Source organism: Bos taurus, chromosome 9, assembly GCF_002263795.3.
Source record: "Bos taurus isolate L1 Dominette 01449 registration number 42190680 breed Hereford chromosome 9, ARS-UCD2.0, whole genome shotgun sequence".
Classification (NCBI taxonomy): Eukaryota; Metazoa; Chordata; class Mammalia; order Artiodactyla; family Bovidae; genus Bos; species Bos taurus.
Window position 1 is genome coordinate 91,202,921 of NC_037336.1, and position 26,077 is coordinate 91,228,997.

Sequence of the window (26,077 nt, forward strand, 5' to 3'; positions counted from 1 at the left end):
CTGTTGCTTCCTGACCTACATACAAGTTTCTCAAGAGGCAGGTCAGGTGGTCTGGTATTCCCATCTCTTTCAGAATTTTCCACTGTTTGTTGTGATCCACACAGTCAAAGGCTTTGGCATAGTCAATAAAGCAGAAATAGATGTTTTTCTGGAACTCTCTTGCTTTTTCCATGATCCAGCAGATGTTGGCAATTTGATCTCCAGTTCCTCTGCCTTTTCTAAATCCAGCTTCAACATATGGAAGTTCCACAGTTCACGTATTGTTGAAGTCTGGCTTGGAGAATATTGAGCGTTACTTCACTAGCGTGTGAGATGAGTGCAATTGTGCAGTAGGTTGAGCAACAGTATGAAAATGCCTAGGGGTGCTTGTAACCAAATCACTTCATACCATCTACCTCTGGATGTCTTACCAGCAAGGAGTATTTGTGTTTTTTATTTAATACTTATTACCAACAATTTTAGCTTCTGGTGTAGACAGTCATTTCATAAACTCTACTCACAGCTGTGTCATCTGCTCACAGCGAGTTTAAGACTCCAGTTGAAATCCATGCTAAGATGGTGCTGACGATATCAATGACGCTTCGTGACGTCTGGTCCCACTCTACATCGTGAGCTAGTTCTCCTGTTTCAAAGGTCATATTCCAGGTAGACTTTTGACTTGATTCTCTCCAAGACATGGTAATATAAAATTACTCTGAGAACACAAAAGTCTGTTCAATTAACATAGGTTAAAGTTAGAAACACATAAACACACACTTACTCACGTACACACACATCCACTCCTAAACCCCAAACTTCTGAATTTCCCCTCTGCTGCAAATCTCTGAAAATAGGAAATAGAATATTTCCTTTCACTAAAAGGTCTTCCTCAGGAAGGCATGATTCATATGGTCATGCTCACCGCCTTTTCTGACTGATGACACATAGGGGGGGTTTCCTCTAAAAGCCTGAGAGATACCCTCCTTAAAGGGGTGGGGCTGACATCAGGTGTGTGAGGTAAAGCTTCTAGGTTATTCTAATATAAACCTGTGCTGCTGTGCTAAGTCACTTCCTTCGGGTCCAACTCATTGTGACGCCATGGACCACAGCCCGCCAGGCTCCTGTGTCCGTGGAATTCTCCAGGCAAGAATACTGGAGTGGGTTGCCATTCCCTTCTCCAGGGGATCTCCCCAATAGAGAGAGCAAACCCACGTCTCTTATGTCTTCTGCACTGGCAGGTGGATTCTTTACCATTAGTACCAACTGGAAAGCCCCAGTATAAACTTGTGCTGTGCTGTGCTGTGCTTAGTAGCTCAGCCATGTCCGATTCTGTGTGACCCCCTTGGACTGTAGCCCACCAAGCTCCTCTGTTCATGGGATTCTGCAGGCAAGAATACTGGAGTGGGTTGCTGTGCCCTTCTCCAGGGGATCTTCCCAACCCAGGGATCAAACCTATGTCTCCTGCATTACAGGCGGATTCTTTACCATCTAAGCCACCAGGGAAGCCCAAGAATACTGGAGTGGGTAGCCTACCCCTTGTCCAGGAGATCTTCCTGACTCAGGGATCCAACTGGGGTCTCCTGCATTGCAGGTGGATTCTTTACCAGCTGAGCTACCAGGGAAGCCTCAGTATAAGCCTACTGACCTTCAGTTCTCTCCCACTCACTCCTTCACTGTTGGTAAGTGATGCATTGCAGTTTTTTTTTTTTTAATGTGTTCAACTCTCACCTGTTGAAAATTTCTCAAAATACCATCTGCTTAATCAAAAATATGGTGACTCAATTTTCTAAAGTAAAATTATGATAGTCTTTTGGTGGAGCAAAATATTTTCCATTAGATCTATTGATCAGCTTCCTTTGACTCAACTATTTTCAAGTTTTCATACAAAAAGCTTTCTGATTTTTTACAACCTACTGAATTTTAAGGAACTGTTTTGCTCTAGTAAACACAACTGCCTCTGCCCTCCTGATCCCAGGTTAAAAACTGTTCAGTCATTTGATGTCAAAGAAAACAAACTAGGCTAAGTCCACTTTCACAAAAACCCTATTCATAGATGGATAAACAGCCTCAGAAACTGTAGCTCCCAGCAAAATGTGCCAGAAGAAAACAATGACGTGAACGAAGCATGTGAACGCAGAGAGTAGCCCTGCACCTCCCTTTTAAATGACAGGAGAGTAATCAGGATGCGGGGAGCGGAGGGGAGCTCTTAACCCTGGCAGAGAAAGGAGAAAAAAAAAGAATCTACATCCCAGCTTCAAAGATAATTTTTAAATTATCCAGATGTGATGTTACCAGTGAACCAACGGTACCTAGACCTTGGCTTCTCAGATGCTGGAGTCACTAATACCTTCACCTAAGACAGTAATAACGTTATCTCCAGAATATCGCAGTGCCTTCCAGCGGGCCTCCCTAAACTCATTCTGCCTCGAGAATCCAGATACGATCATGTCACTCCACTGCCTTCCATAGTAACTAGAAAATATCGCAAACGACTAAGACCTGTAAGACCCTCCATGATCTGACTGCTGTGTCTCTCTCTCACCCCAATCCCATCCAGCACAGCCCCACTGTCCTTGCTCTTCATGACTCCACCGTGCTTCCACTCCTCAAAGGCTCCAAGCTCACCTCAGGGCCTTTGCACTGGCTGTTCCTTGGCCTACAATGGTCCTCCCCCTAATTTTCCAGTGACTGGTTCCTTCTTGCCTTTCATACCCAAGTATCGTGTTCTCAGAGGGAGACATCATCCAAAGAAGCCTACCAACCAGTCATGCTCCTTCACCTCTCTGCTTCACTCTCTTCTTAGCGCTGATCACGACTGGATATTTTCTTGTTCATCTGCTTTGTTCAGAGAAGGCAATGGCAAGCCACTCCAGTACTCTTGCCTGGAGATCCCCAGGGACGGGGGAGCCTGGTGGGCTGCCGTCTATGGGGTCGCACAGAGTCGGGCACAACAGAAGCGACTCAGCAGCAGCAGCACCTGCTTTGTTTGGGTGGTGGTTTTGTTACTGTTGTTTGTCATCCCTACTTCCACCCCATTAAAGCAGGCACCCAGCTGGACCCCCGCACCTAAAACACAGATGGACCTCCAGCACCTGGAACTGGAGGTGTAAGTTCCACAATGCCTGGAGCTTAATAGGTCCTCAGCAATCAGCTGCTGAACGAAAAAAAATTCTCTTTTTACTCAGCACGGAATTTGACATCAAGGAAAGTGTTCTTCCTGAGCTCTCTCCAAGAGAGCCACGACTAAACCTTTCCATGGTACCACCTTCCTACAGGACATGTGCTCAATTGTTCAGTCATGACCAACTCTTTGCAACCCCTTGGATTGTAGCCCACCAGGCTCATCTGTCCACAGGATTTTCCAGACAAGAATACTGGAGTGAGTTGCCACTTCCTCCTCCAAGGGATCTTCCCGACCCAGGGATCGAACCTGCACCTCCTGTGTCCCTGCATTGGCACATAGATTCTTTACCACTAAGCCCCCTGGGAAGCCCCCTACAGGACACACAAGGTCCCCAAAGGAAGTGAGAGAAAAGTGCCCAAGGAAATAACAAGGAGAAGGCAGAGAAAGAAGTTAACTCACCACCTGTCTATCAACACAGAGGAGGATGGAACTGTCATAAATTATTAGTAAGCATGAAAGGTGACGATCAGTCACAACAGAATAAAATATTTAAGCAATAATAACCCAATTATAGTACACATTAACTTGGGGGTTCAGATGGTAAAAGCATCTGCGTACAATGTGAGAGACCTGGGTTCAATCCCTGGGTCGGGAAGATCCCCTGGAGAAGGAAATGGCAACCTACTCCAGTATTCTTGCCTGGAAAATCCCATGGACGGATGGAGGAGCCTGTTAGGCTATAGTCCACGGGGTCGCAAAGAGTCAGACAGGACTGAATGACTTCACTTTCACTATTATGAATTAATCAGTAACAAGTTTGTGAACACATATACGCCATAGATTATGCAAAATGCTTTCCTTACATTACATGTTTTTAACTCTAACAAAAACACTGAGTTAATTAGCAGTCCCATTTCACAGATAAGAAAACTCAGGCAAGCTTCGGGAAGATAAGATACTTAACCAAGTTTTCAAATCAGTTACTGTCAAATACAGAATCTGAATCCAGCTCTATTTTATTCCAAACCATGCATATTATTCACCAGGCCTGATCTCTCCCATAGCAGTTACAATGAAAAAGCTGTGAAGAATCAAAGGCAAGCAGAAAATGAAGCCATAAAAATCACAGGTGCTGTTGAAGAAAGTTAAATGTATGGATGGATGGATGGATGTGGTTCCATCAAATAGAAATGTTAATTGTAGCAGACAAAAAAAAAAAAAAAAAAACTATCATATGACACTCAAAATAAAATAAAAATCAGATTAAGAGAATCAAAAAGTGAAATGATTCATTCCATTACAGAGCTGCATTCTGAAACATTACAACACAGTCAGCAAACTACAATAAAAATAAGTAACTGGCAAGAAGTGTCTCAAATGCTTAAAGGTCAGGTCCCAAATATGTAGGGTTCTGCTCAAGGTGTGAAATAAAGAAAGAAGGAAAGAGAAAGAAAAGGAATGCATCCCAAGAGCGGAAACCCTGAAGGGATCCTCAGGAAATACAAAAGTCCAAAGTTCTTTGAAGTTGCCCCTCTCATCACTTGTTGATGGAGAGAGAATGGAAAGCACCATCTTGACCAGAGGAGGCATAGGGGCTGCACAGAACAAGAGAACAAGAAGTCTGTGGGGTCTGGCCTTCTGACCTGGGACAACTCATTTCATGTCCGAAGCCTCTCTCCTCATCTGTGGTAGAGGGATACCTTCACTGTGCCCCTCTGGGGCTTGTACAAATGTCAGATGAGCACAAATATGGAAAAGCTTGGGTAAATAAAACCTGCTTGAAAGCCCCGCTAATGGCTAAACCCGGGGTGAAAACCCCAGAAACCTCATGAAATGAGAGCAAAGAGGAAAAAGAGGTGAGAACACGGATGTCCCGGAGCTGGAACACAACAAGCTAGGAATGGACAAACATCGAGGTGGTGACACAGAAGCAGCGAGACAGAAAAGAGGAGCGCCGCAGCTTTCCGCAATGATGTGATTGCAGAAGGGCGGCGTGCAGGTGCTGTGCGAAGTCTCCACCGTCACAGAGCTCAGACACCCGCCCTCGATGAGCTTCCAAATTTTGAGACCTGCCCTGAAATGACATTCAGTGTCATTTACCAGCAACAAAGAAGTCTCCCTTCAGAATCATCTAAGTTCGGTGAACCTGGTTCAGTAGCAAACGTTACGGCCCAGTGATTGGCTAAAAGGCCATCTCATCCTCCTGAGTCCACTTGAGGATCTTAAGAGCACACTTCAACCATACACACCCACGGCCACCCCACGACGCCCCCCAAAAAAAAATTAGGAAAAAAAGTGTTGTTATGAGAACGCTTCATGTCCCAAGAAATATGGAAGAAAGCTCAAGAGAAATGTCTATTCAGTTTGCGGAGAAACACCTGATGCTGTTGCTAGGTGGCGCTTATAAACATAAACACACACCCTAAGATTGCTTTTCTGCTTTAATTAGTGGCCAAGTCAAGCACCCTGAAGTTAAGTGTCATCCCTGGGGAACTTAAATGAAACAGATGGAGCCCAAGTCCGATCAGACCAGCAGGACCTACCAGCGAAGGGAGAAATTGCGTTTGCAGTGGCTGCTAGAACAGAGCTCTCCGGCGGCATTGAGCACAGGGATCACCAGGGCCTCTTGTTAAAATGCAGATTCTGAGTCAGCAGGCTTGTAGCTTCTGCATCTCTAACAAGCTCCCGGGTGATGCGGGTGCCACAAGTCTTGGACTAGGCGCCAGACAGGAGTCCACAGTCCAAAGCAAGAGCCAGTCCTAACGCCATGGTCAGTGGAAGTCCAGTTACTGCAAGGAAACAGTTGAGAAAACACAACTGAAACTTATTTACCCAAAGAAAGTGCATGACGTTGGCGAGAAGCACCTATTATCACACGGCCAACTAAGAATCTTCCCCTGATTAGTGATGTTGAGCATCTCTTCATATACTTGCTGGCATCTGTGTGTGTGTTGTCACTTTTTATTATTTCTGCATTTTAGTATTTTTAAAAGAAATTTGCCTAAGATGAATTAATAGTCTTTCATATGCTTTTTTCTAATATTTTTAAGGTTACTCTTCTTAATTAAGCTTTAGCTACACCTAGAATTTACTTTGCACATAGGAGGCAACAGTATTGTTATGAGTATAAAATGTAGAGAATTTCATAAAATATCAACTTAGAAAAAGCCAGTGGGGGAGGGGGCAAGAAACAAGAACCTTCTTAACCAGCTACAAGTCCCACCCCGGGTCCTCTGCGTGCCTGGCAGAGACATCTCCACGACACCGACTGGTGTCCCTGAATGGCAAGAATCAACGTTTTGACAGACAAGGCAGCTCAGAGAGAACAATTTATGTCCTGGAGCTATAGGATAAAAGAGGAGAGGAAGCAATAAAAACAAGGAGTAGTAATATAAGAGCTTATATAAGCTCATACAGGCAGAGGAGATACCAGGATACAAACCCAGAGTCTGATTCCACAGCCCCTGCTCTCTCTGTTCCAATACCTGGTATAAGCCACAGAAGTAATGAAATAATGGAGCATCACCGCCTATCAGCATGGGACCAAACACTCCCTCTCTCTGCTTTAGTTTCTTTGTCTTTACTAAGGGCTAATAATGGTTTATACCCCTCTCTGGGTTTTCTGAGGATGAAATGAAGAAGCCTAAATGAAGTATGTGGCCGACTGTCTGATACATAATAAATGAAGTATGTGGCCCACCGTCTGATACATAATAAATGCTTCAATGAATGTTTTTCTACTATTATGATTAAGAAAACTCTATGGCTGGAATCCAGGAGATAGAACTGGCAAGAAATTGGAATAAAGCAAAGAGTTCTTGACCCACGGCCAAATGGTAGACCTACAGCTGCCAAAAGAAAAGGACCTTCGTTTTTCAGCAACCCTAGAGGCTAAAGGAAGAAGAACAGCTAACCGGAACCAGGATGACAAAGAGCCTGGGATCCTGACAGCACCACAAAGCCCCCATGAAGTCCTAAATTCCCTATCCCCAGACTTCTTTTACAAGGAAAACCAAAACTCATTTGGTTAGTCCACCAAAAACTGGGTTTTCTGTTACACACAGTTGACCTTTTTTTGCCTGATACGTACTGTAAAAGCTCATTTGCTTTGCAAAATCCTTTACCAAATCATCTGGAAGGCATGGTGCCATGAAACGATGAATAGATATGACTTACAAATAACTTTCCTGACACATACAGAATACGGAAAATAAGACACACACAGCAGATGAGTCTTCCGCATTAACACACGACAGAGAACTCATGATGGGGCTTCTGATGGTCTCCTCATCAGCGTGGTAAAGATGCTGCCAGTCCTCTACAGGTGACCCTGGGAAGAACCTCCTGAGAAGATAGAAGGAAACAAAGCCAACCCGTCTGTGGTCAAACACTTCTCAGCTATGGTCAGGATACTTAACTTGCCTGTGCCTCAGTGTTCTCAATTGCAAAATGGAAATGACAGCTCCTGCCTCAAAGGGTGCTTACGTATTTAAGTGAGCTAACACAAGTACAATGCTTAGACCTGCGCTAACACTCACTGAGGATCTACTAATATTATGCTACAGTTTCCCTGGTGGCTCAGAAGGTAAAGAACCTGCCTGCAATGCGGAAGACTCAGGTTCGATCCCTGGGTTGGGAAGATCCCCTGGACAAGGGAATGGTAACCCACGTCAATATTCTTGCCTGGAGAATTCCATGGACAGAGGAGCCTGGGGGACTACAGTCCATGGGTGTGCAAAGAGTCAGACACGACTGAGCGACTAACACTTTCGTTTCATTTCACTTCACTACTAATATTGCAACACTGGTGGTGGTAGTGCTAGCGATTAACAAATAAAAATAGTAACAATAATAAAAACCAGATGAATTACTTCATTCTGTAGACATCAACCTTTTTCCTAGTGTATGCGTCTGCCTAATAACATCAGCATGAAAGCAAGCTGTAGATTGTGGTTGGATTTAGACAGTTTTAAATCTAAGGCTTTCTCCAGTGCTCACCATCACTGCCGCCACACTCATACGATGCCAAGAGTGGTAAAGTCTACACGAAGAGCTGCTTATCAGTAGGATGTATTTATAAAATGGGGGTTGGGTAGAAAGGTTAACAAAGACAGCTAAAAATAGTCCTATAAGCAAACAAGTTTGCATAAGCCAACAGTTCATTAAAAAGTCAATACTTTCACATCATGACTCTTGAGAAATATTCAAGTAATGTGTCACACAATTTGGGAGAATGTAGCCTCTTGTCTAAGAGTTGGCTACACACTTGCTCTTTTTATCTTTTCTAGATTCTAACAGGGAAAGTATCCGGGTAGTTCTATGGGGCTGCACCTAAGGGTCTAAAGGGCACAAGCATTTTGTATAAAGTTGCCACGTAGTAGCCACAGGTATGTACCCTAATCAGCACCCAATGCTCCAGACATCAAGACACTGAAAACTGAACCACCCATAACTGCTCTTGCAGGCCAATAGGAAACTTTCCCCCAGTGAAAGCAGTCTCAACTAAGTCACAATGTCAAGGCAGCAGGATCCCAAAAGCAGTTTAATCTGCTCTGCCTTTTAAATGCTAAACAAGCATAACAGATTGTGAATTTACACTTCTCTCCCAATCCCAAGGGGGATCAAAAAAAAAAAAAAAAAGACAAAAATCTTGAGAGTGTGAAGACCTCCAAAATCCCCCTGTGTGCCTGTTACTGCTTTTCTGGTTGTACATTATCAGGTAGGCTGGCAACTGCTCAGGAAAGCCAAAGACTGGTAAGTTTAACCCTTTCTTTCACTCCGGAGCAACACTGTCCACGGAAATACAATGGGAGCTACAGAAGTCAGCCACCTGTGTAACTTCACATTTTTCAGGAGCCACCTTTCAGAGGGTAAACATACACAGTCAAAACACTATCAACATGCAATGACTATAAAAAAAAACTAGTGATGAGATAGCTTATATGCTGTTTTCACCCTAGTATGTATTTCACACTTAGAGCACAGGGCATCGGACCAGCCATATGTCAAGAGCCCAAGGCCCATGAGTGACTACTGGCTACCATATTAGACAGAGCAGCTCTCCAGATCAAAAACTGATGTCTTCAGTTTTTTAGGTTGCTTCTCTGATGGACACAATGGTAAAACAGATCAACCAACTCAGACCAGGCAAGTCGCTAGACAAGGGACCTAGTAGTATCTTGGATGGGGGAACACATCCCATTTCAAAATAGCATCTGGGTCTCTACAGATTTTATGTTTTATATCAAGCACGGACATTGTTAGTTACACATTACTCCACATAGAAGTATTTGGTGTTTTCATCTTCGCTTTAAATAAGAGCCCCCAAAACTTTGGTCCCTGGACAAACCTCTTTTCAGGAGAGAGTGTATCCTGTCCCTTCTCCCAGAATGAATGGTCAGACATGCCCCCCACTGACACCCCACATCTCCCACAAGTCTGGGACACCCCATTGCACATGGTCTGTGTGTACTCGGCAGGCGGGAGAGATGAGATGCAGAGATGACCGGGGTTGGAGATGCTGCAGCCATGGGTGAGACAGAAAGATGACCTGATCTTACCCACATTACCTACCTCTCAGGCTTACGGATGACCAAGGGCAATAACAGAGACAGAGCTCTTAGCCAACTGTAAAGCGCTACACAATTCTAGTTATTATTATTGAGAAAGGACACCATTCCTCACCTGAAAGAGCAGATAGAAGAAAGAAAACAAAATAGTAACTTGACACAGAGAGATGCTGAGCTGGGCGGGGGGTGTGGAACCCACGAAAACACGGGTTGTTCTTGGCGGACCCGTTCTCTTGAAGGGTTCATAGAGGCTGGAGGAACCTCTATCACTTTTGCTTCGAAATCGTGGGAGGCACCTAACAGTAAGAGTGCCAGCTCAGAGTCCAAGCCCCCAGCCTTGGTCCAGCACCCGCGGCCTCTCCAACCCACGGCCTGTCCTCGTCCCCAAAAACGGCGTAACTCAGGATAATGGTTCCAAGCAGACTTCTTCCCAGGGTTTAAATGTGGCCTAAGACTGCGGCGCCAGCGCGGGGTACTGGCGCCTTCCCGGAGCAAAAGTCACCGAGTCCCGGGGAGTCTGGCTCCAGGTTTCTCGCCGGCGCGAACGCCTCAGTGTTGGCTCCGGTGCTGCCCTGTCTCCTTCTCCAACAAAAACAGAGGCTCGCCGGGCCGCCGGAGTCTCCCTGTACCTGTCCAACCGCCTCTTCATGCTGCGAACTGCTCTGGGCAGGCGGCGTTTTTACGAGGTCCGAGGGGAGTCACCCACACAAAGGCGCCTTGTGCTTCTGCGCTCCCGGGTGGGTACCCGGGCCTCCGGGCACCGCACCCGGGTAGGGCAGGGCGGGCGCCCCGGCCCGATATCCGCGCCCCCAACCCTCATCCTCCATTCAGAGGCCACCCGTACCCCCCGGGTTTAAAGATGAGGCTCCCCTCGGCTGGCCACAACCCTCACCCCCGAAAGCGGGCACCAGAGTGACAGGCGCAGAGAAGTTTGCAGGCTCACCGCGCTGTGCTCTCAAAGCTTCTCGCGGGCAGAGGGGCTGAGCGCCACCCCCCACCCCGGATCCCAGCTCCCCGCCGGCCCGATCCCCCGGGCTGGAGACGCCGGGGTACCCCCAGGCTCGCTCACCTCTAGTCCAGTCCACCACTTGCTTGGGGCTCCACTTGGTCACCGGTTCCATCTTGGAGGGCCGGGAACCCAGCGGAGCTGGAGTCGGCGGTGAAGTCCTGCTGCCCTCCCGGGAGGGCGCGCCCCGCGGCCGGTCCCCGCGCCCGAGCGCCCTGTCAAGGCTGCATGGCCGCCGCCGTCAGCGGGGCATCCCAGCGCGGCGCGGCCCGGGCGGCGCGGCCCGCTCCCCGGCGCACGGGACAGCGGCGCGGCTCCTCCTCCGGCTGCCACCGTCCGGCTGCAGCTCCTCCTCCTCGTCCCCCGCGGCCGCCGCCGCCGCCGGGACTCCAGACACAGCTGCCGCTCCTAGGCTACGGCCGCTGCGGGAACGCGGGGCAGGGAGTCCAGATTCCCCCGGGCTCAGTTCCGAGCGCGGGACCTTTCCTCCGCCCCTCTGCGCCCCCGGGCCGGGACCGCTGCCTCCGGTTCTCTGGCCGCACGCTCGGCTCCCAGTCCAGCTCCTCCTCTGGGCGGCTGAGCTCTCCGAGGTCCCCGATCCTCGTGCGCTGGCGTCCCGAGCCTTCCCGCCCGCAGGTCCCACCTCCTGCTCCTCCCCGGAGGGCCGCACCGGGGCGGGGAGGAGCGCAGAGCCAGCGCGCTCGGGTTACAAAGTTCCAGCTCCCGGTGGTGAGCGCGGAATAAAAGAGGGGGCGGGGCCGGACACCCGGCGAAACTCGTGGGAGGGGGCGGGGCTGCCCCGGTCGGCCGACTCCGGTTACTTTCGCCCTGGAAACCTGCGTTCGCTCACCCGGAGAGGTCCCTGCCGACTTTCCTTTTAAGGGGGCGCATTGTAGATGCGCGTGCATCCTGGAGAGCCCGTTGGGCTTGGGGGAGGCCAGGGTCTTATTTAGTACCTGTTCAGTTTGTCTGACTGTGAGCAGCAACACAATGAAAAATAATAAAGTCAAAAACTAAAGTTCAGATCTCCGTGTTTCAGTGTTTTGCGTCAATATTGCTCTGCGATCCCGACCTCCTCCTTTCACATTTCTTTAGGAAAAAATATTTTATTTATATCTTGGATGACATTGTGGCAATTTAACTCACTGCTCTTCTGTAAATTTATTTAAGTATGGTTGATCTGCTGCTGCTGCTGCTGCTGCTGCTGCTGCTAAGTCGCTTCAGTCGTGTCCAACTCCGTGCGACCCCGTAGACGGCAGCCCACCAGGCTCCCCCGTCCCTGGGATTCTCCAGGCAAGAATACTGGAGTGGGTTGCCATTTCCTTCTCCAATGCATGAAAGCGAAAAGTGAAAGTGAAGTCGCTCAGTCGTGTCCGACTCTTGGCGACCCCATGGACTGCAGCCCGCCATGCTCCTCCATCCATGGGACTTTCCAGGCAAGAGTACTGGAGTGGGGTACCATTGCCTTCTCTACCATGTGTTAATTTCTGCTGTGTGGTGCCATGGTAAAGAACATGCCTGCCAATACAGGAGACACAGGAGACTCTGGTTCAATTCCTGGGTGGGGAAGAGTCTCTGGAGGAGTAAATGGCAACCCACTCCAGTATTCTTGCCTGAAAAATTCCATGGACAGAGGAGTCTCGCTAGGTATAGTCCATGGGGTTGTACATTCTTTTTCATATTCTTTTCCACTATAGTTAATCCCAGGACGTTGAATATAGATCTCTGTGCTACACAGTAGACTCTTGCTTACCCCTTCTATGTATAATAGTTTGCATCTGCTAACCCCAAACTCCCAGTCTATTCCTCTTTCACCTCCTCACACCTGGGCAACCATAAGTCTCTGTCTGTAACTCCTCTTTTAACGCTGTTGCAATATTTCAACTTCGCAACTAAAATGAATCATAATAACCTGGTAGCGTTTAGCGTTCTATATTGCTGTATAGTAATACTCATCTTTGCGAAGCGAGCTAATGCTCATTTGAATTAGTCATCAATCGTGAAGGGAAAGTTGTTAGCCAGCTCTTTAAAAAAAAAAAAAAAAAAAAAAGCCTGTGCACAGTTTCAGCGACTGACAGAGGGCCCTTTTGCTTTCACGGACTCTGTCTGAGGCCAGAGTTAACCCGGAACTGGAAGTCCTAAATTGGAATATCTACCTCTCCTCCCTCAAGTCCCACTGCACGGCCCCCCACCCCAGTCCCTGTGTTCTCCACCTCCCACTCACAGAGATTCTTTGGCATTTAGTGATTCTTACCTTCAATTGCATTATTCATTCACGTCTTCCCCTTGGAGACTGGTAACTCCTTGTGGGGAAGGGGGGCAGAACTTACCTGATATTATATAGCGCTTTTCTCCTCTCCCTCTTCCTATCACTTGGCTGGTGGCACCTAGCAGGTGCTGGTGTTTATCCATTCACTTAATATGTATCTGTGAATGCCTCCTCGGTGCCAACCAGCCACTGCATTCATGAACTATCTGTTGAATTGGTGACATGTACTATTTATACAGGTCTGCTTTAATGCACATGTTGGAAGGATGACTAACAGAAGGCCTACGCTTCTGTTGTATGGTATGATGAGCTGGAGTCCCCAAGAAGAAAAAACATATTTGGAAAAGTGAAACATCAGACCCACCTTCCATGCAACTTACCTATAGGACAGAGAAGCCATAACAACACCGATATGCAGTTATCAAATATAGTGATTTTTGTTGTTGTTGTTTGAGCAAGAGTTACCGGTAGACCAGGAAACTTGGTAAAGGCAATGACAAAATTCCAAATCGAGTAGTTGTCTTTCAAAAAAAAATGACTTTTTAAAATTAATAACATCAGTTATTAACCATCTTTTCTTTATGGCAACAGATAAGGAGGCTCTCAACATTTGTCACTGAATTCACTGGAAAATGTAACCAATCTTATCCACAGCTTTATTTACAATAATCACTGAATTTTGTGACTTCTTTTAGTCATGATTAGCATGACCACACAATTTATCTCCAAACCAAGATATTCCTGAATCTGAAAGGGGATTTATCAGTACTTAAGATGGAATAACATGAATTAACTAAGCCATATGGTCCCTGTAATTATGAAGAAAACGTCAAATGATTTTACCATAGCGTCCTACTTGTTGTTTTCACAGTGTTTTCAAACTCGTTTGCATTTGTCACTACCAGAGAGTTAAAAGCTAAAATTCTGAGAGTCAAACAAGAGTTTGCAAAATTTCATCCCACACATTATCTGTGTGTTGATGATAAATACATCATTGCTGAAAAGGAAGGCCATGTGAAGATCTCTAACCCGGAAGACCAATTAACTACCTAAATGAATTAGCGTTCTGTTTACACTTCAAGTCCTGAAGGCTAATTGCTATTTAAATAAGGCCTTCTACCTTAATTACAGCTGTTAGCATGTGAAAGTTTGAGGGAGGCCTGCCTTTCTATCTGAAATGCAGACTTGAAGATGTCCAGTCACTAATGGCAGATAATAAAGGCAGAATCTTAGGTAAATAACTTTGGAAATTAAAGTGGATACAAAACGATCATTTATAAATGTGCCAATTTTTCTTCTCTGCTTGCTATAATCTTCACCATTCTATTACACTGTGCTTGCATGCACATTACCAAACAGCAGCCAGGCTAGATTCTTGAGAAGTAGAATTTCTCACCGGCAGCTTGATGTTTACCGCAATCCCTGACACAGAACAAAGAGCTAAATAGATCCTTTTTTTAATTGAATTTGTAGAACTGATACTAGAGCCCAGGCTCCCTAGATTTCTCTTTTCAGCGCCTTTATTTTTCTGCCTTGGGGTCGCCTTACACACATAGGTCATTTATTCAGTCAATGAGATATTTACTCTGTATTAGTAAAGCACAAAACTAGGCACAGAAACAAATGCCAAGTAGCCTTTGTCAGTTCAGTTCAGTCGCTCAGTCGTGTCCGACTCTTTGCGACCCCATGGACTGCAGGCTTCCCTGTCCAGGCTTCCTTGTCCATCATCCACTCCCGGACCTTGCTCAGACTCATGTACATTGAGTCAGTGATGCCATCCAACCATCCCATCCTCTGTTGTCCCCTTCTCCTCCTACCTTCAATCTTTCCCAGCATCAGGGTCTTTTCCAATGAGTCAGTTCTTCACAGCCTTTGTAGAATAAAGATATCATGTGATTTTCAGAGGGGGGAGTTTCTTCTCTAATCTTTAATCAGAGGAAAGTACCCTGCTTGACCCAAAGAGTTCTAAGGATCAATACGATATGAACATTTTTGACCTAGTCCATACATTATTAATTTTTTGAGAACTAGAGATGAAACAATTTGTGTTAGTAGTTATTACCATAATTTAGTTGATAAACACAAGAGAAGCAAAATAAGCAACCTGTGCAAATTAATCTGTAAAGACCCAGGCCCCTCCCCCAATCCAAAGCAATGCTTTCCAGAATGAGAGACAAAAAGTAATAAAGTGAGCTTCTCCAGTCTACTCTATGTCACAATTTACAATCCTTCTTTTGATTCATTTTTTCCTATCACATTGGTTTTTTTTTATTATTTTCAGAACATTTGAAATTACTTAATATTCTCTGCACATATAATTGTCTCATTATATCTCTTATGTTATCTTTCATCTTGAGAGATCCCAAACCATTCTTCAAAATGCTGCCTGGGAAGTATTCTACTTGGTTTGCATTGAGCATTCTTATCTGTGGCATGACCTCACTGCAAAGTCATTGGTTAAGTAAATTATCCAAGCTGTTGATGATCTTGTCTGTCAGTCAGTTCCATTTGGTCTGAACTTCACACCACAATCATGCAGTTACCCTCCTAAATATTCCGAGTTTCCTATCAGATATTTCAAGTAGGAAAGTCCTCCAACTTTTTTTGTTTTGTGTTTTTAGTTCTCACAAGGGCTGCCCTACTTATCCATATTCTTCTGATCAGTTACATTAACGCCTCCTACAGTAGGAAAGTTGATATTTGGCTTTCTTTTACTGAGCCCTATTTGTAACTCAGATCAATTTTGATTGGATAAATGTTCAGAAACCTCATCTTTTGAAATCAGAGTTGCAGAAATTGGTGACATTTTTCTAACACAAAAGAGAAGTGTTGACACTGTTAAATCCTCTTTTCCAGGACTTAGAGCTGTATTTTGAAAGAATTGTTACATGAGGCCATACTCAGAAAAAAAGTTCTTTATGTGCAACTATTAAATTAGCCATTAGGGGAGCTTGCTATAGACCAAGAAGAAACACTCAATCTTACACATTCCCCCACAAAATTTAATGCTACTTTTCCTTCCAGCTCTCAAGCCACCAAGAGTCCAGAAGGGAACCAAATGCCATTTGTATTAGTTGCTCTTGCAGTTTCCATTTAACTTTGTGAGACTCATCATCTCTGAACATGAAAATACAATGCCAAGAGTTTCAGATCCAGTGATTTCTGTTTCAAACACAAGTTCCCTCTTGATGATAACAGACAAAAGCTTAGGGTGAAAAAATACTTTTGTTTGTCATAATAAAACTTAAAAATAAAACTATAATTAAACAAACCAAGTAAAAACGTTTCTTTATATTTTTTAAATTGAGGTATAGTTGATTTACAATGTTTCAGGAATACAGCAAAGTGATTCAATTGTATGCACATATATTTGTATCTATATATTCTTTTCCAGATTCTTTTCCATTTTAGCTTATTATAAGATATTGAATATAATTCCCTGTGCTATATAGTCGGTCCTTATTGGTTTATATACAGTAATGTGTATACTAGTGTGTATACTATATACTATATACAGTGTGTGTACTATATAGTATATGTGTATAGTAGACCCATTTTATATATAGCAGTGTGTATCTATTAATCTCTTCCTAATTTATGCCTCTCCCCACCCCTCTTTCCCTTTGGATAACCATAGTTTGTCTTCTATGTCTCTGAGTCTCTTCTGCTTTGTAAATAAGTTAATTTGTGTCATTCTTTTAGATTCCACATATTAGTGATATCATGTGGTATGTTTCTTTCTCTGTCTGATTTATTTCACTTAGTATGATAATCTCTAGGTCTGTCCATCTTGCTATAAATGGCATTATTTCATTCTTTTTTACTGCTGTACAATATTTATTGTACATGTATACCACATCTTCTTTGTCCATTCATCTGTCAGTGGGCATTTATGTGGCTTCCTTGTCTTGGCTATCATAAACACTGCTGCTAAGAACATTGGGGTGCATATATCTTTCCTATTAATGTTTTGTCTTTTCTGGATATATGCCCGGGAATGGGATTGCTGGATCCCACTGGTAACTCTATTTTAGTTTTTCAGGGATCCTCCATATTGTTCTCCATAGCAAACCAAGTAAACTTTTAATGTTAGATATAAAACACAGATTTGAGAATCATAAACACACTATGCCACAATTTCACAAAAATCTCTAAAGTGTTAACAGGAAGGACATACAAGTAATTGTTTACTTACTATCTTATGTTTTCCTAAGTTGACTTTGGCATAACAGCGATATTTTATAATGTCATTTTACATCAAATAGAAATATAAATCCAAGTGCTCAGACTATAATTAAGCAGCTTTAATGAACTTTGAGTTCATTAAAGAAGTTTGCTGTTTCATTATATAGCTACAATTGCACACCAAAGAGGAAAATTTCTTCTAGTTGTAACCTATCAGAATATTTAAATTCTTCAGGCTCTGCTATTCAACACACCCAGATTTTCACTAAACGCACGTTTATGCCTTCTATTCGGGATCTTTTTTGAGGATCTGTAATGGGACCCTATCCCTTAATTTTCCACAACCAGGCCTTGTATTTGGAAATACTGTAGTCATTGGGGATGGAGGAAAGGTAGAAATAAAAGGAACATGTTAGAAAAGCAGGAAGTGTTTCAGGCTACTTCAGCATCAAAAGGGAAAGGATGAAAATTAATACCAATCAGTGTTTTCCTGGAGGGAATCAGATGATTCCACAGGATTTTAAGAGCACTCCCAAAGATCTAATTGAACAGGAAAACTCACACTTGCTGCCAAAAAGTCAGTAAAATGGTTGCTAAACCCACAACCAGCTCACAAATGCTAGCAACAATAATTGTTTTACAGTAATCATTTTACAGTATGCATGCCACTCTGGGGGAAAAAAAGAACCTCCCAGATCAAATCTCTTTTTCCATTTGAGTTCCGTATAAGTTTTGCTTCGAGTTACAAAGGAATGAGGTTGTATTTGTTCATTTTTCATGTTCTTTCCCTTCTTCTGGGTTTGGTCCCAGTGAAAGAGCTGTGGGGTGGGGGTGGGGGCTGATTCCAGAAGCTAAAGGAACCTCAGTTTAAGGGCCAACAGAAAGCCCTTTGCTGCTCGAGCTTGTGATGCCTGGGTCCTGGAAAATCCTTGGTGTTTGTAGGAAAGAAACAAAGGAAGGACCCGCATCACACCAGAGAGGCCTCACCTCTGTCCTGCTCCAAAGAATGTCCACTGTGGACGCCAGCTAGGTGGAGCAAGAGATAAGAACAGGAGAAATACGATGCTGGCCTCATGTGTGAGGACCCAGGCAACACGGTCAGGAGGCAGGGTTTGCCTGCCGTCTGCATCGCCTCTGCTTCCAAGGCCACCTCCTCCCACCGTGTGCCCATGTCCTGTGGTTAAAATAACCTCATCTCTACTAAGGTGCTGGCCCAGGATGGTCTTATTCTTAGTGAATCCACATCTTGAAGGGAAATTCTTTGAGATCCTAACTGACTTGATCACCCCAGTCCTGAAGCAGTCTATAAGCCACCCTGTAACCTTGAGCAAGCCAGCTTCTCTGGGCTTATGTATTGAAGATTTAGGTCTAAAGGAACTTTGGGGATCCTTCTAGCTTCTAAATTCTCTTTTCTCGGACTTCCCTGTGGCCCACCTTCCCATGCGGGGAACCCAGGTTTGATCTCTGGTCTGGGAACTAAGATCCCACTTGCCGTGGGGCAACAAACCCATGCACCACAACAGAGAAGCTTCCATGGCACAGTGAAGAGCCAGCACAGAAGAAGAGATGAGAGGGACCCCTGGACCGACCAGTGCCCACATGCCCCTGCATGTCCGGGTGCAGCATCTACCTCCCGCCACCGCCATCACCATGCCCAAGAGAAAGGTTGAAAGTAATGCTACAGGAGATTAAAGCCAAGGTGAAAGACGAACACAGAGAAGATCTGCTAAGGTTATCTGCTAAACCTGTTCCTCCAAAGCCAGAACCCAAGCCTGCAAAGGCCCCTGCAAAGGAGGAAGAGAAGGGACCCAAAGGGAAAAAGAGGAAAGCTGATGCTGGCAGGGATGAGAATAACCCTGCAGAAGATGGAGTTGACAAAACAGACCAGGCACAGAAAGCTGAAGGTGCTGGAGATGCCAAGTGAAGGGTGTGCATTTTTGTTAACTGTGTACTTCCGGTGACTGTACAACTGGAAATACGATTTTTTATGAAGTTTTATAAAAATGCAGAATTTTTTCAAGCTATGTTGTTAGCACAAAGATCACTTCATTGTTGTTTTGGGGGTTGTGGGGGTGGGGGAAGGATACATGTCACTAACGGAGCATCTCCAAGGCTGGGTTGACATGGGGGGGAGAAAAATCTTTCCCGTCTAGCTTTGAGAGACTTCTTGATTCCCAGGAAGGAGGGATTCCATGATGTTGGCACACATTAGCCATCTTGGCATATGCGCCTGGTGGTATGGAAAAGCTAGAGTTAGCTGTTATGTCCTCTTCTTCCACTCTACTTCAGCGCAGACTTGACTCCCCTAACCCCAGAGACCTGTGGAACCTGACCCCCCCCAAAATTGGTTGCCAGTATGTCAGGCAATTTGGACTTTCCAGTGTCAGCACTGAGATGGCATTCCTCGAAAGAGCAGGGGTTCCTTTTTTAGACTGTGGCTCCTCGGATTGATACCTCCCCCATTTTCATTCCCGTTTCCTGAAAGGCAGGGTCAGCTTGTGAAAAGCTGTTAAACAACATGCGAAATGTGAACTGTCAGCCCTCACTCTACACTTTCCCTGTTCAGAGCATCGCACAAAGACTTCACTGGGTTTTATAGTGGCTTTCTTATTTTGGTGGTCCATTGAAAAAGGGAGTTTGAAAGTTGTATGCTGTTAACGATTGCCCATGTCCTGCCTGAAATACCATGATTGTTTATGAAAAGTATCTTTAATAGAGCTAGATACAGTTTGGCTTGGGGAAAAAAAAAGGCCCAGAGCAGACAAAAAAAATTTTTTTTAATTTTGTTTAAATCATCAGAATTCTCTTTCCTAATGCTGCAGTATCAATTAGTCGGCAGATGAGAGGGAGGGCAGTTTGGCATGAGGAACCTGACACCCTGTTTCCTGGCTTCTATAAATCTGGACGACTCATCGTGATTGTGTAAACTGACTTGCTGACACTGAGTTTCAAAATAAGATATGAAGTAGTGATAAGAGGAGAAACAGAGGAGATTCAGTATTCTGTACATTGTTTATAGATTTTAACTCAGAGTGGAGATAGAAAAGTGAAAGAGGAGAGTGAAAAAGTTGGCTTAAAACTCAACATTCAGAAAACTAAGATCATGGCATCCAGTCGCATCACTTCATGGCAAATAGGTGGGTAAACAATGGAAACAATAAGAGACTTTATCTTTGGGGCTCCAAAATCACTGCAGATGGTGACTGCAGTCATGAAATTAAAACACGCTAAAGCTATGACCAACCTCAGTTCAGTTCAGTTCAGTCGCTCAGTCATGCTTGACCCTTTGCGACCCCATGAATCGCAGCACGCCAGGCCTCCCTGTCCATCACCAACTCCCAGAGTTCACTCAAACTCACGTCCATCAAGTCAGTGATGCCATCCAGCCATCTCGTTCTCTGTCGTTCCCTTCTCCTCTTGCCCCCAATCCCTCCCAGCATCAGAGTATTTTCCAATGAGTAAACTCTTCGCATGAGCTGGCCAAAGTACTGGAGTTTCAGCTTTAGCATCATTCCTTCCAAAGAACACCCAGGACTGATCTCCTTTAGAATGGACTGGTTGGATCTCCTTGCAGTCCAAGGGACTCTCAAGAGTCTTCTCCAACACCACACTTCAAAAGCATCAATTCTTCGGCACTCAGCTTTCTATATAGTCCAACTCTCACATCCATACATGACCACTGGAAAAACCATAGCCTTGACTAGATGGACCTTTGTTGGCAAAGTAATATCTCTGCTTTTGAATATGCTATCTAGGTTAGTCATAACTTTCCTTCCAAGGAGTAAGCGTCTTTTAATTTCATGGCTGCAGTCAACATCTGCAGTGATCTTGGAGCCCAAAAAAATAAAATCTGACACTGTTTCCACTGTTCCCCCATCTATTTCCCATGAAGTGATGGGACCAGATGCCATGATCTTCGTTTTCTGAATGTTGAGCTTTAAGCCAAGTTTTTCACTCTCCTCTTTCCCTTTCATCAAGAGGCTTTTGAGTTCCTCTTCACTTTCTGCCATAAGGGTGGTGTCATCTGCATATCTGAGGTTATTGATATTTCTCCTGGCAATCTTGATTCTAGCTTGTGCTTCTTCCAGTCCAGAGTTTCTCATGATGTACTCTGCGTATAAGTTAAATAAGCAGGGTGACACTATACAGCCTTGATGACAGCATATTAAAAAGCAAAGACATTACTTTGCCAACAAAGGTCTGTCTAGACAAGGCTATGGTTTTTCCCGTGGTCGTGCATGGATGTGAGAGTTGGACTATAAAGAAAGCTGAGCGCTGAAGAATTGATGCTTTTTGGTGGTGTTGGAGAAGACTCTTGAGAGTCCCTTGGATTGCTAGGAGATCCAACCAGTCCATCCTAAAGGAAATCAGTCCTAAATATTCATTGGAAGGACTGATGCTGAAGCTGCAACTCCAATACTTTGGCAACCTGATGCAAAGAACTGACTCACTAGAAAAGACCCTGATGCTGGGAAAGATTGAAGGTGGGAAGAGAAGGGGATGACAGAGGAGGAGATGGTTGGATGGCATCACTGACTCAATGGACATGAGTTTGAGTAAGCTCCGAGAATTGGTGATGGACAGGGAAGCCTGGGGTGCTGCAGTCCATGGTCACAGAGTCAGATATGACTGAGCAACTGAACTGACTGACTGGAGATATGCTGTTTGTCAGGATGAAGTTTGTGAGAAGCTATCAAAAATGTAATGATACAAATCATGCTTTTCGTGTTAAATTAGGGTCTCACTTGTGCAAGTATCAAAATAAAATAAATATTAAATGCACAGAAAAGTACTTACTACTATCAGATGCCCACTCTGGCCTCACCTTGAGGGTCTGGCTCCCCATGAAATAAATCACCTGGTGTGAAGCGAGTTACCCCAGTTTCATTTAGGACCCAAACTGCTGCCTTACTTCCTGCCCATTCACCCTATCTTCTTCCCAGCCCAGGAGGTCCCACAGGCAAACACTGTTTGAATTATGATTTCAATGGAATTTTTTTTTTTTTTTACAATTCCTGTTCTATTTAATTCTGTGGCTCTTGTTTCTTTTTCTTTCTCCCTCTCAGATGAAAACATATCCACACAATAGCCTCTAATTAAATTACTGTTTTATAAAATGTAAAAATCAAAAAATCAGTGGTTGGGTTTCTTCAGGAAAAAAGTGATGTACTGGAAGTTTCTAGAACTAGCTCTGACCACATCCCTTCACCAAGTAATGATTCATGAAATCATTCCATCTCTCTGGGGTCAGAATCAAACCCTCTACAAAGTCTCTCCCAGCTCTGGGTCATCATGAATTTAACCATCGCAACACTGTATAACGTTATTTAAAAACAAACATAAGTACTACATCTGAGGATTGCTTCATCTAATTCAAAAGAACCCTGGATCCAACTATGGCTTTATTCAGCACTTGTTTCCCGCCCCCCCCCACCCCCAAGGAACCATCTAACCTGAGTGAGAAGTCAGGGTTCTTTTGCGGGGGGCGGACAGGAGGCTATGCCAAGTCTTGGTTACTTTGCATGGGTTTTCTCTAGCTGCAGTGCATGGGCTTTTCATTGTGATGGCTTCTCTAGTTGTGGAGCACGGGCTCTAGGCATGCAAGCTTCAGTAGTTGTGGCTCATGGGCTCTAGAGCTCAAGCTCAGCAGTTGTGGCACACAGGCTTGGTTGCTCCACGGCATGTGGGATCTTAGTTCCCCAACCAGGATTCCAACTGGTGTCCCTTGCATTGCAAGGCAGATTCTTAACTACTGAACCACCCAGGGAGCTCCCCAAACCCTTAATATGGTTCATCATTTTGCTCTCAGGCTTTCCAGGTGTCGAAAGTGGTAAAGAACCCGCCTGCCAATGCAGGAGAGGTCAGAGGTGCAGTTTCAATTCCTGGATCGGGAAGACCCCCTGCAAGAGGGCATGGCCACGCACTCCAGTATTCTTGTCTGAAAAATCCCATGGACAGAGGAGCCTGGAGGGCTACAGTCCATAGGGTTGCAAAGAGTTGGACACGACCGAAGTGACTTAGCATGCCTACATATGTAAACTAGTATGTTTTTCTGAAACAAATAGCTTCCATCCTTCTCTACAATTAGAAATGTCTCAGATATTCAAGACAGTAAACTCCCACCAATACAGGGGGAGAAAAACTGCCTCTTTTGTTCCCCCTCTCCTCAGCACCTGACTCCATCAGTAGCTTCTTCTATCTGGGGCAGGATCTAGAAGTAGGGATGAAATCTTCACATAAATGATAAAGTCTGAAATTTGATCATCTTTTATTTGTTTTTCTCCTTCTGATGGCACTTGTTTCTGCCGTTATTTGTCGTAAAAGTGGGAAGAATTCAAAGAATGGTGCTATTTTCAGTTACTAATTAATCCACTAAGAAACTTAAGAGCATTCTTCCCTTCTGAGAAAAGGAGGCTTTAAACAGTTGACAAGAGTCTTTTATCTTTAAAGGTCCAAAGGCTAAATCATTGTCCATCTCCAATAGAGCTGCTGTACTTTTAAAGACTCACTAAAGGCTTCCCATGGAAGACTGCCCAAAGGGGAAGTCCAGTCACAGAGAAAAGTTAAGCTTGATGAATTCCAAATTTATCATTTCAAGTCATTAAGAGATAAGCCCTGGAACTGTCGCCACACACGGGCCACAAAGGGGTGCCTCTCATCTGTTCCAATCAAAATACAAATATTATACCACGTAGCCAGAGAATTACCCATGCTTATCTATATGTTATTTGCATCCTCTGAGCAACCATACACAATCTCTCACCAGGTTTCTAAGCTAAAGTGTTCAGTTCAGTTCAGTTCAGTCGCTCAGTCGTATCCGACTCTTTGCGACCCCATGAATCGCAGCACGCTAGGCCTCCCTGTCCATCACCAACTCCCAGAGTTCACTCAAACTCACGTCCATCGAGTCGGTGATGCCATCCAGCCATCTCATCCTCTGGCGTCCCCTTCTCCTCCTGCCCCCAATCCCTCCCAGCATCAGAGTCTTTTCCAATGAGTCAACTCTTCACATGAGGTGGCCAAAGTCCTGGAGTTTCAGCTTTAGCATCATTCCTTCCAAAGAAATCCCAGGGCTGATCTCCTTCAGAATGGACTGGTTGGATCTCCTTGTAGTCCAAGGGACTCTCAAGAGTCTTCTCCAACACCACACTTCAAAAGCATCAATTCTTCAGCACTCAGCTTTCTTCACAGTCCAACTCTCACATCCATACATGACCACTGGAAAAACCATAGCCTTGACTAGATGGACCTTTGTTGTCAAAGTAATGTCTCTGCTTTTGAATATGCTATCTAGGTTAGTCATAACTTTCCTTCCAAGGAGCAAGCTAAAGTGTAGCTGACCACAATTTTAAATTGTCGTCTCATGGTACAGCATTTATGGTTAGACAAGTTTATGTGGGTTCTATGTAGGAGTTATGTTTCCATAGACTTTATTTTTTTAATTAATTCATTTATTTGGGGCTGCTCTGGGTCTTTGCGACTACATGAGGCCTTTCTCTAGTTGTGACAATCGGGGGCTACTCTCCTGTTGCAGAGCACGTGCTCTTGACGTTCGGGTTCCATTACTTGAGGCACACAGGTTTCATTCCTCCGAGGCATGGCTTGTGGGATCTTCCCAGACCAGGGATCACACCTGTGTCCCCTGCACTGACAGGCGGATTCTCAACCACTGTGCTAGGGAAGTCCATGTTTCATAGACTTTAGATGCCCCACCAAAAGTAACTTATTTGAGAACCAAAGGGGATTTTAGTTTACTCTTGGGCCATGCAGCTCCAGTCTTCCAGTCATTTAGACAAATCATGTTCAATACAAATGTGGAGTAATATAAATAACCTTAAATTCATCAACTAATTCCAGAAATGAAAAAAAAAAAATCTAGAGTATTTTCATCTGTGGAACCCTAGACAGTGTTGACAGCATAGTAACAAAACAGCCAAAACAGTAAGAAAAAGGTAAAGTTCAGGAAACCTAAATTTTCAATGATTTTTTTTTGTCTAAAAATGATAGTAATAAACAATTTTTAAAAACCAACAGCTGCAAAATAAGGCACAACAAGGCATTATATACTGACAATGCATATTTAAAACGGCATAATTCATTGTGGAATAGCTCTGTAACATATTTAATTTGCTTAATTTGCTCTTCAATGTATCTAGGTAATTATGGTGGTTTTTAAAAAATGTACAAATTCTTAATACTACCCCTTTAAATGATAAACCCTAATTCTCCCTCCTTGAGTGAGTGACTCTCTTCTAACAGAATATGGCAGAGGTGATAATGTGTTATTTTGAGACCATGGCACTTTAAGGACATGTGGCTTCTGCCTCTTCCTCTTAGATCAGCCTCAATGGGGGATCTCCGTGTTGCGACGACCCCCAAGCCCTGCAGAGGGTCTACGTGGTCAGGAATTGAGGCAGCCTGCAGTCAAAGACCAGCACCAATTTGCCAGCCCTGGGAGCTTCCTTGGAAGGAGTTCTTCATGCCCAATTCACCTTCAGATAACTCCAGCCTTGGTCAGTATCTTTATCATGACCTCATGAGAGACTCTGGGCTGAACCATTACCTAAGCTAGTCCTGGATCCTGACTCATGGCAAGAGGGTAAGATAACCTTTAAATTATCAGCTAATTTAGGGTTAAGCTCTGTAGCAATAGATAACTCATACAGAATATTTAAACCATTTCTACACAGACTTCTTTCACATATACAGTGTGTAACTATCTCAAACTTTATTAATTTGCCCACTGTCAAACCCCTCTCAGCAGAATATAAGCTGCATGGAAGCAGAAAATTCTATTATGTGCTGTGCACTTACAGTGAAAAACAGTGTATGGCACAGAGTGGGTCCTCAATATATATTTCTTGAGTACACAGTTCATTTGATGAATTTGTCATAATCTCTATCCAATGAAGAGTGCAGGATTTTAAAAAAATGTTTTCAACTGC

General features: G+C 44.4%; 1 protein-coding gene and 1 pseudogene across 3 annotated transcripts in view; one reads left to right on the forward strand and one right to left on the reverse strand.

The window, feature by feature from the left end:
- CNKSR3 (CNKSR family member 3) overlaps positions 1–11,265 on the reverse strand; it is a 110,663-nt gene extending 99,398 nt beyond the window's left edge. For 2 of the 3 annotated variants that reach the window (XM_005211065.5, XM_059889612.1), the window contains exon 1: positions 10,742–11,265. In XM_005211065.5, coding sequence (XP_005211122.1) covers positions 10,742–10,793 — 52 coding nt within the window. In that variant the 5' untranslated portion in view covers positions 10,794–11,265. Of the gene's footprint in view, positions 1–5,646; positions 6,278–10,741 lie in introns of those variants that run through there. The other variant, XM_005211064.5, reaches the window with a different exon arrangement.
- Positions 11,266–18,782: 7,517 nt separating this feature from the next.
- On the forward strand, positions 18,783–19,160 carry LOC783190 (non-histone chromosomal protein HMG-17-like; annotated as a pseudogene).
- Positions 19,161–26,077: the final 6,917 nt, after the last annotated feature.